General features: G+C 42.5%; 1 protein-coding gene across 1 annotated transcript in view; it reads right to left on the reverse strand.

The window, feature by feature from the left end:
- The window catches only part of LOC132805892 (centrosome-associated protein 350-like), a 66,904-nt gene extending 59,718 nt beyond the window's left edge, over positions 1 to 7,186 (reverse strand). The window contains exons 1-2 of the mRNA XM_060821197.1: positions 7,103 to 7,186; positions 6,591 to 6,736 (exon numbers count right to left, since the gene is read on the reverse strand). Coding sequence (XP_060677180.1) covers positions 6,591 to 6,736; positions 7,103 to 7,117 — 161 coding nt within the window. The 5' untranslated portion in view covers positions 7,118 to 7,186. The remainder of the gene's footprint in view (positions 1 to 6,590; positions 6,737 to 7,102) is intronic.
- Positions 7,187 to 11,479: the final 4,293 nt, after the last annotated feature.

The following is an 11,479-nucleotide window of genomic DNA, read 5'->3' on the forward strand; positions in this document are numbered from 1 at the left end:
ACACATCTATCCTGGAACAGGCTAAGCAAAGACATGCCAGAGAATTCCTAGAGGCCTGGCACACCAACCACAACGCCATAAACATACACATAGATCTAGATACCATCTATCAAACACTCAGAAAATGAACAGGAAATGACATCACCACAAACCACAGGAACCCCATACAGGAGGAAGAAATAAATAGAAAGCAGGAGACAACAGCTTTGCTTCACTAGGAGGTCACCACTGATGATGTTACCTAGCCAGGTAATGAAACGTCTGGATATCAAACCTACAGCTCAGCGAGCAAACCTATACCCCTTAAAACAGACATTTTTATACTTCTCTTAAAGAAAGGTACAGGCCATTATCGTATAGTACATTCAGACAATTACCAACTAACTTATGAAACAATCTTAATTGAAAGCTACTCGCTCCAATGATATTTCCTGGGAACCAACTTTGTTTTCCAACATTTAAGCCACCCTCACCTCACTAACCGAGTCTTGCCATCTGCACTTGAAGGTCAGTTAGGGTGGCCAGTAATGTCTCATCTAGTCTAGTTATTTCTATGCTGTAAAGGAAGCATTGTCTGCTAATCCTGTTGAGGCAGACTGTGATTAGTCAATTATGCAGCTCGAACAGCGCTAAAAGCTATTTTATGCAGCTTTTAACAGAATTGTCAATTTGCAGCTGAGAAGCCTTTTTGTCATATTATTTGCATCGAGAAGCCATTTTATTCCCACTTAAATCACTAACAGCATGGGTTAAGTGGTTGTTCCTGACAACAACTAGTTACCTCAGTCTGTATTCAGGTTTCAGATCCTCAGGAGATAGAGATAGGGAAGTGGGAAGCAAAACAAAGGTCATATGTCATGTATAAAAGGGGATTGAATATGAATGGGCAGTGATCTTGTCCATTTCATTATTTGAAAAGTTTCACCATGGGGGTCGGATCACAATATATGTGGCAGTTCTCCATTCCAACAATACTCAATACTTTGGAGAAATCTTTCACCCACTAGACTGCTTTAAGGCACATCTCAAAAAGCCACCCAACTGAACTGATTATATTCTATATGAACATATAATATTCTGCAGCAGCAAGTATACAGATTTTGTGTCAAATGCAACCTTCTGCCAACATTTCATCTTTAAAAATAATGATTTATTCTCTTTCTTTTTCATATACAGAATAAACAGATCGACTTCATTACAAATGCATTTTTTTTAAAACAATGTTAAACTCCAAACAGTTCTGGCCACGAAATATTTCATCTCAAAAGATTGATTGAGCATGGGGGTCAAAAGGCAAGTGGTCACAGAGTCAGTTATACAGCAGACCCAACTCACCCGCACAAACCAGATATCTCAATGCGACCTAGCCCACTTTGCCAGCATTTGGTCCATATCCTTCTCAACCCTTCCTATTCATGTACCCATCCCGATGCTTTCGAAAAGTTAAAATTGAACCCCTCTCCACCACTCTGGCAGCTCATTCCATGTATACAGCACCCTCTGCCTGAAAACGTTACCTCTCAGGCCCTTTTTAAATCTTCACCTCTCACCTTAAACCTTGGCCCTCTAGTTTATGGCTCCCCTGCCCTGGGAAAAAAATCTTGGCTATTCACCCCATCCATGCCCCTCATGATTTTACAAACTTCTGCAAAAACCCTTCAGCCTCCAATGCAAATGGGGAAAAATACTTCAGCCTATTCAGCCTCTCCCTGTAACTCAGTCCCAGCAACATACTTGTAAATCTTTTCTGCACTCTCTCAAGTTTAACATCCTTCCTATAGAAAAGCGATCAGAACTGTATACAGTATTCCAGGCGAGGCCTCACCAATGTCCTGTATAGCTGCAACGCAATGCCTCAACCACTACAGTCAATGTTCTGACCATTGAAGGCAAGCATGCCAAATGCCTTCTTCACCACTCTTTCTACCGGCAACTCCTCTTTCAAGAAACTGTGCACCTGCATCCCAAGGTCTCTTTGCTCAGCAACAGGGCCCGACCATTAACTGTATAAACTAGTAACCAGAGAGAACTTTGAAAACAAGATTTGATGGCGAAGTTTAAAAATGAAGACCATAAGACATAGGAGTGGAAGTAAGGCCATTCGACCCATTGAGCCCACTCCACCATTCAATCATGGCGGATGGGCATTTCAACTCCACTTATCCGCACTCTCCTCGTAGCCCTTAATACCTTGATAAATTCTTGATCTTGCAATCTGCCTTGAAGACATTTAACATCCCGGCCTCCGCGGCAATGAATTCCACAGGCCAACAACTCTCTGGCTGACGAAGTGTCTCCTCATTTTCATTCTAAATTGACCCCCTCTAATTCTAAGGATGTGCCCATGAGTCCTAGTCTCCCAGCCTAACGGAAACAACTTCCCAGCGTCCACCCTTTCTAAGCCATGCAGTGTCTTGTAAGTTTCTTGTAGATCTCCCTTCAACCTTCTAAACTCTCATGAATACAATCCCAGGATCCTCAGAAATTCATCACATGTTCAGCCTACTTTTTCCAGGGATCATCCGCGTGAATCTCTGCTGGACACGCTCCAGTGCCAGTATGTCCTTCCTGAGGTGTGGGGCCCAGAATAGGTCACAGTGTTTGAAGTGAGGCTTATCTCAAGCTTTATAAAGTCTCATAAGCACATCACTGCTTTAATATTCCAACCCTCGAGATAAATGACAACATTACATTTGCTTTCTGCACCACGGCCTCAACTTGCAAGTCAATCTTTAGAGAATGCTGGATTAGCACTCCCAGATCCCTTTGTACTTTGGCTTTAGGAATTTTCTCACCGTTTAGAAAATAGTCCATGCCTGTATTCTTTTTTCCAAAGTGCAAGGCCTCACATTTGCTCACGTTGAATTTCATCAGCCATTTCCTGGACCACTCTCCTAAACTGTCTCAATCGTTCTGCAGTCTCCCCACCTCCTCAGAACATCCTGCCTGTCCACCTAACTTCTTATCATCGGTGAACTTCACCAGAAAGCCCCCAGTTCCTTCATCCAGATCAATAATATATAAAGTGAACAGCTGCAGTCCCAACACTGAATCTGGTGGATTCCACTTGTCACCAGATGCCATTCTGAAAAAGAACTTTTTACCCCAATTCTCTGCCTTCTTTCAGACAGCTAAACCTCAATCCATGCCAGTGGCTCACCTCAAACATCATGGGCCCTCACCTTACTCAGGAGCCTCCCATGAGGCATTTTACCAAAGACCTTTTAGAAATCTAGATAGATCACATCCACTGGGTTTCCCTGGTCTAACCTACTTGTTACCTCTTCAATGAATGCCAACAAGTTTTTCAGGCATGACCTTGCCTTACTAAATCCATGCTGGCTTGTTTTCATCAGACCCTGCACTTCCAAGAACATACAAATCTCATCCTTAACGATGGATTCTAGAATTTTCCTACAACCGAGGTTGGGCAAAGCTATAAATTTTCCATCTTTTGTCTTGATCCTTTCTTGAACAAGGGAGTTACAAAAGCGATTTTCCAATCATCTGGGACGTTCTCTGACTCCAGTGACAACCAACGCCTCTGCTATTTCCTCAAACACGTCTCTCAGAACATCTGGAATGGAGCCCAACTGGGCCAGGGGATTTTTCAATTTTTACACCTTTTGGCTTTTCTTGCGCTCTCTCTTTTGGAATGGATACCATACTCAAATCTGTCCCTAACTCTCCTTCACTGTTGGGATATTACTCATGCCTTCCACTTTGAAGAGTGATTAAGTTCTTCAGCCTTATCTCCCATCGCAAGCCTTCCTGTGTCAATTTGGAATGGCCCCAATTTCTATTTTTGCTTCTTGTTTGTTTCTTATGTATTGAAAGAAATTTTTACTATCATTTCTAACATTACTGGCAAGTTTATTTGATCCTCTCCTTCTTTATTTCTCTCTTTGTTTGTTTTCACGATCTTCCCAATCTTCTGATTTCCCAGTGCTCTTGGTCAGTTTATAGGCTTGCTCTCTCTTTGATACATTTCCTGACTTCCTTTGTTGGCCGTGGCTGTCTAATGCCCCCGCCACCCCCCTCCCCCCACCCCTGTATAATTTTTTTTTGGGCTGAACATTTGTCCTGCATCCTCAATTACACCCAGAAACTCCTGCCTACTGTCTTCCCCACTCGGCTCTGCTTCCACTTGATTTTTATCAGTTCCTCTCTCATGCCCCTGTAATTACCTTCATTTTACTTTGACACCATTACAACCAATTTTTCCTTCTCCCTTTCAAACTGCAGACTGAACGCGACTATATTATGATCGCTGCCTCCTAAGTGCTCCCTTATTTTAAGATCTTTTACAACGTCTAGCTCATTACATCGCACTAAGTGCAAAACAGCCTGCTCTCTTGTAAGCTCCATCACAAGACATTCCAAAAATACATCCTGTAAGCATTCCATGAATTCCCTTTCTTTGGATCCACTGGCAACATTATTCACCCAGTCCTTTGCATATTGAAGTTCCCCATGATCATCGTGACCTTGCCTTTCTGATATGCCCTATTTCCTGGTACATCTGGGCCCCTAGTCCTGAACACTGCTGGGAGGTCTGTACATAATGCCCATTATGGTTTTTTTGCCTTTATGGTTCCTCAACTCCACCCACACAGAATCCAAGTCATCTGACGCTATGTCATTCTGAACTAAAAAGGCAACTCTGTCCACTCTTTCTCTAAGTTGTAAATCCTTGGATGTTTAACTGCCAGTCCTGAACCCCCATGCAACCATCTCTCTGTGATGCCTACCACATCATAATCATTCACCATGATTTGTGCTGTTAATTCATCTACTTTCTTACGAATACAATGAGCATTCAAGTAAAGTGCCTTAATGCTAGTTTTCTTATCCTCATGATTTTCAACATCTCTACTAATATGTTCTAAGTTAATGTTCTTTTTTACTTAATTCTAGTCTGCCTTGAACTTAAACCCTGCACACATGCTAACCCACTGCTTATCTTTCTATTTGGCTCCATACTCCCTGTTGCTTTCCCTTTCCCCAGACTCATAAATTTAAAGTCCTAGTGACCACCCAATTTATCCTTTTCACCAGAACACTGGTTCCAGATCGGTTCAGGTGGAGACTGTCTCATCGGTACAGATCGCCCAGGTTCCAAAAACTGATGCTAATGTCCCATGAAATGGAAACCTCCTTTCCCACACCAATCTCCTCGCCACGTGTTTATTTCCCTCATTTTCTTATCACTATGACAATTAGCACGTGGCTCGGGCAGTAATCCAGAGATTATAACCCTCGAGGATCTATTCTTCAATTTCCTTCCTAGTGCTTTATACTCCCCACACAGGCCCACATGCCTAGCCTTGTCTATGCTGTTAGTGCCAACATGGATCACAACAACTGGATCTTCTCCCTCTTGTTCCAATATCCTTTCAAGCCAATCGGAGATGTCCTGCACCCTGGCACCGGGCAAGCAACACACCATGTGGGACTCCCAATCCGGCTTGCAAATTACCCCTAATTACCGAATCCCCTGTAACAACTACTTGTCTTTTTACTCCCTTTCTTGAATGGCCTTCTGCACCATGTTGCAGTGGTCAGCTGGCTTATCCTGCCCACAGCACTTTTCCTCACCCATACAGGAAGCAAAAATTGCATACCTGTTTGACAAGGTCAAGGACTGAGGCTCCTCCACTCCTGAACTCAGAATCCCCCTACCTGCCTCACTTACAGTCACACCCTGTTGCCCCTGACCACGAACTGAATTTGAATTACTTCATCTATCGGGTGTAACTGCCTCCTGAAACAAAGCGTTCAGGTAACTCTCCCCCTCCCGGATGTACCGCAGTGTTTGAAGCTCAGATTCCAGATCATTGATTCTGATCCGGAGTTTTTTTAGCAAACAACACTTGCTGCAGATGTGGTCACTGTCCTTCACAATGGGATCAGCCAGCTCCCACACCATGCAGCTCCAGCCCATCACCTGTCCAAACCTCTCTACTTATTTAATTCATTTATACAAATTTATGAACTAAATAATTTCTAGTACTTCTTTATGGTCTTATTCAACAACCAACTAACAGCTAATTGTTAATCAATAACACGATACACAAGAAATATCAATTGAAACACCTTACCTTAGCAACACACGGGAGGGCATTTTTTTGGTTAGAGGAGGGGTGGTGGGAGAATGACACTTGTGAGGCTGACTGAACAGGAAGTTCACGTTAACGAATTGAATCACAAATTCAAAACAAAACATTATTCCCTGAGAAAGGTGACAACATGAAACTTGCTAGAGCCGGGATGCTTAAGTTGAATAGCACAAATTTGTTAAAGGGGAAGTTAGATAAGTACCTCAGGGAGAAACATACAGAAGGATGCACTGATGGGATGAAACAAAGTGGGAGTAGACTTGCATGGAGACGAAATAACTGCACGAGTCTGTTGGACTAAAAGGCACGTTTCCCTGCTGTAAAGTCTCTGTAAAAGCACTGGTCTCCTTAACTAAAGAACCACTTCATCACCAACTAATTTGGACAAAAGGGCTTCCACTCGGGTAAAAAAGATAAATACAAGAGGCATCCCTTCATAAGGTTACAATTAACATCCATTACTGAAAGTACCTCTGCAGAGAGGGAGGTTTAATCTTCGGTTTCTCAGTAGCAGTGGAGTACAGAGCTTTAATCTGCGGTTTGGTTGAGTTTGACCTGGCAACATCGAGATCTTTACTGGGTTCAGCTTCGGTCTTCTTTACAAACTCATCATAGGACTGAAGGAAACATGGACAGAAAGTGAAATTAAACATTGGGAATTAAAGAACTACACATGACCCTACTTTGCCAACTGCACTGAATTCAATGTACTTCTGAATATTTTTTAAAACGTTTCTGGCAACTAAGGAATAGTAGGATTTGGTTTTCAGCAAATTACTCCAGTGAGGACCCAAGTTTTCAATTCAATCAGAAAGTTGAAGCATTTTCTGGATGTGTGCTGGAGAGCCAGACAGGTAAGCCAAAAACAGATAAAGCATTTGCCATTTGAAATAATAGAAAGTTCAGATGTATGATGCAGTGTTCATAATCGTGACGCAATGCTACAATGTAAAACTGAACAATTCCAAAACTGAAGCACTTACCAAAATACGGGTCATTCAATCACGTTTTCTCCTGCCAAATTTCTTCATCTTCTGCCAAGCTGTCTTCTGCTATTTCTCTTGGTTAAATCCAAACAACATCATAACTTCATTAGAAATAAAGATCTGGGGATAGCAGCACAGGAGAAATGGCAGCTGTTACAAACACCCTAAATACACAGACAAAACAATCCACAAGCCATTATCCTACTCTAAAACTGCTCAATGAAGATGCAAAATTGGATGAAACTCAAAGCATGTTCTATTTAACAAAAATCTGCTAAATTATCATTAAGTTTTCAAGTATTTAAGTGAATAGCATCAGTGAGATCCGAAACATATACAAAACAACATGAAGGGAGCGTGCAACACTCCCAGATTGAGAAGGTTTGACACTTTCTCTTGCCTAAGACCTTGGCTGAGAAATGATTAATTATTTCATTTAATGATTCACTGCATTACATGGTTCAGCACTTTGCCAACAGCACCTTCTAAGAAGCCTCTGCTCTGTCGAATTCCAGAAATGTTCTGCCTTTCACAGACTGTAGGCAGACAACTCAAGATCAGTGCTATGGGAAGTCTCACAATAAATATTGGGGCTGACGTGGATTCATACAGTGGACCCAGCATTTCAGGAAGGTTAAATCATTCTCAGTTTAACAGATGAGTTCATCAAAACTATATGATCTAACCACTGACCACTGCCTCACGTGGCTCCAGACAGGAAGATTTGTCAAAGGCAAGTAACACGCCTGGAAATGTTGGTGTGGGAAATAGTACAGTTCAGACTGAAGACACATTACAGTCAAGTTAAAAAGACAAAACAAAGGAAATGAACAGTCCCAAATTTGCTCTGTGAATGAAAAGCTGATTTACACATGTCCATTCTCAGTCCCTGGCAAAGTGCAACACTTCACAAACTGTGTACAAAGTGAAGTCAGGCTAGACAATGAGCAGCTTGATGTTGACTTTAGACCGTGGTAAAAAGTTCACATTGCAGTGTTGCAAGTCTGAGTTACTGGAAGGAGACATCCAGTGTACACTTCAATGTCAGTGCCATAGTAAAATAGAAGTTGCATTGCTGCAATAGTAAAGAACTTGGTCTTCGTGTTGGACAATACTTTGTAACCAAAGCTCAAGTCATCCACCTTAACCTCAAATTGCCAAAAACAACTTGCAAATATACATCACATTTCACACTTGTAGCATGTTGTTCTCAGCCTTTGAAGTATATTCACTATTATAATATCGTCAAAAGCTGCCACAAACTTTCACACAGCATGTTCCCACAAATTAGGGAAATGGTTCAGTAAACGTTGAGCCATACTGACTCATGTAGTAGATTGACCAGGACCATGAGGGAGAACTCCACTCCTCTTCAATGTCACATCAAAACTCTTAAAAAAACTCACCCAAGGGGGAAAATAGGGTTTCATTTTGAAAACCATATTCCAGTACTGCACCAGGACTGTCATCCAGGATTTCACGTTAGTATTTGCTTACTCCCCTCTGCTGACTGAGGAAGAGTGCCACTGAGCCATGGTTAACACTCAGACTATTACTGTGTGACTTCAGTTGGGAGTAAAATGAGGTTCCTCGAGGATCATCGGGGAGACCAGAGTAAAATGGGATTCTTCAGTTCCTTCCATCATAAGGTCAGAAGTGCGGATAGTTGCACAATATTCAGTAACATTCACAGACTCAGTATCTGAGGGGTTATGTTCAAAGGCAACAAGATCGGGACAATACGCAGGTTGGACTGGCAAGAGGCAAGTAAGTTTTGCACCAAAACTGCCAGTCAATGACCATCTCCAGTAGGAGGCCTGTGACCAGTGGTGAGCCACAAGGATCGGTGCTGGGTTCACTGCTTTTCATCATTTATATAAATGATCTGGATGTGAACATGGAACATAGTATGGTTAGTAAGTTTGCAGATGACACTAAAAATAGAGGTTCAGTGGACAGTGCTACATCTTGTAAAGGCAAATCGGGGCAAAACGTATCTACTCAATAGTAAAGTCCTGGGGAGGGTTGCTGAATAAAGAGACCTTGGAGTGTATGTTCATAGTTCCTTGAAAGTGGAATCACAAGTAGACAGGATAGTGAAGGCGGTGTTTGTTATGCCTGACTTTATTGGTCAGAGCATTGAGTTTAGAAGTTGAAAAATCACGTCGCGGCTGTACATGACCCTGATTCGGCCTCTTTTAGAATACCGTGTGCAATTCTGGACTCCCTGCTCTCGGAGGGATTTTGTGAATCTTGAAAGGGTTATACAAGGATGTTGCCAGGGTTTTGGGGGGGGGGGGGGGGGGGGAGGTTCTGCTATACGAAGAGGATGAATTGGTTGGGGCTATTTTCCATGCAGCATTGGAAGCTGAGGGGCGACTGTATAAAGATACTTAAAAAGGTATCCAGATGAGTATATGAATAGAAAGGGTTTCAGAGGAAAAAGGGCCAAATGCTAGCGAGGGGTACTAGATTTTATCTCGGATAACTGGTCAGTATGGACAAGTTGAACCAAAGGGTCTGTTTCTGAGTTGTACAACTCTATAACTCTCAGGATATTGAACCAACGGCCCTTGTCATTCAATGGTATTACCATCACTGTATCCTTCACTATGAACATCATGAGGGTTACCATGGACCAGAAACTCATCTGGACTCATCATATAAACACTGTAGGCTACAAGGGCAGGTCAGAGGCTTGGAATATTGTGGTGTATAACTGACCTCCTGATTCCCCATAGCAAATCCATCAAGTACAAAGCACAAGTCAGGAGTCTGATGGAATACGCCCCACTTACCTGGAGGAGTGCAGCTCCAGTAACACACAAAAAGCTCACCACATCCAAGACAAAGCCGCCCACTTGATTGGCACCACATTCGCAAGCAGCCAGGCCCTCCACAACCCTCCACTCAGTAACAGCAGTGTGTACAATCTACAAGATGCATTGCATAAATTCAAAGATATTTAGCCAGATCCTCCCAAATCTATGACTATTTAGATCAAGAAGGACCAGAACAGCAGATACACAGGACTGTCACTTACAAAAGCCCCTCCAAGCCACGCACCATTCTGATTTAGAAAAATATCACTGGTTCTTCAGGATTGCTGTATCAAATCCCTGGAATTCCCCCCCCCCCAGGGCATTGTGGGTCTACCTACAGCACATGGACTGCAGTAGTTACAAAAGATAGCTCACCAGGTTCTCAAAATCAACTAGAATCGGTCAATAAAAGCTGGCCAGCCGGCGATGCCCAGACCCTAGGAGGCATTTAAAAAATGTTCATTGAGGAGTTTAGAATTAAAATGGAGTTCCTTGGTGCTCAATGAGCTTTTGAGTAATTTTTTTTGCTCATTCATGGAATGTGGGCGTTTATATAAATGTGGGCTAGCATTTATTGCCCCTTCCTAGTTGCCCTCGAGAAGATGGTAGACGGAAGTGGGTACTGCAGTTACTGGAGATCAGAGTCAAGATTAGAGTGGTGCTGGCATTACACAGCAGGTCAGGCAGCATCTGAGGATGAAAGGTTTTTGCCCGAAATGTTGATTTTTCCTGCTCTTTAGATGCTGCCTGACCTGCTGTGCTACACCAGCACCACTCTCATCTTGACAAGATGGTGCTAACCTAGACCCACAATCTCATTAGGGAAGGAGTTGCAAGAAGCAGTGGCAGAATTCCAAGTCAGGATAGTGGCCACTGTTTACAAATTGAGTCACTCATTTACACAATCTACATATTTTAGATCCAGGTACAAACAAGGACTGCAGATTGTGGAAACCAGAATCTAGATTAGAGCGGTGCTGGAAAAGCACAGCAGGTCAGGCAGCATCCGAGACTCCAACCAGCAGTGCATTTGCAACATTATTACTGACAAGTAGGACAAAGGAATTACATGGAATTATCACCTTCACTTCATTTAAATTACGCACTCGTTTGAAGAAAGCAGAGCTAATTCGGCTTGACTTCATCCATGGGGCTTGGCTGGCACTGGGGTCTTCAGAAAACATCTCAGTGAGAATTTCTCTCGTCACGTTAAATACAAGCTGGAAGAAGTAAAAGGTTAACAGAGAAAAAATTATATTAGATACGCCCTCCCCGCCAAAAAAGCTCGTTAGATCACTACACGGAAAACAAGAAGGAATACTGCTCAAAATCTAGAAAATAGCAACTGTTTGCTCCACGATCTGAATCAAGGATAAATTTAGAATATCATTGATTGCAGGAGAGAAGGGGTTTAGTAGGATTAGGAGAAAGTGAGGACTGCAGATGCTGGAGATCAGAGCTGAAAATGTGTTGCTGGAAAAGCACAGCAGTTTAATAGGATTGCAGAACGACCAAGGGTAGGTGCAGATGTATTAGACAAGCTTACTAATAT

This window comes from Hemiscyllium ocellatum (genome assembly GCF_020745735.1).
Source record: "Hemiscyllium ocellatum isolate sHemOce1 chromosome 9 unlocalized genomic scaffold, sHemOce1.pat.X.cur. SUPER_9_unloc_1, whole genome shotgun sequence".
NCBI lineage: Eukaryota > Metazoa > Chordata > Chondrichthyes > Orectolobiformes > Hemiscylliidae > Hemiscyllium > Hemiscyllium ocellatum.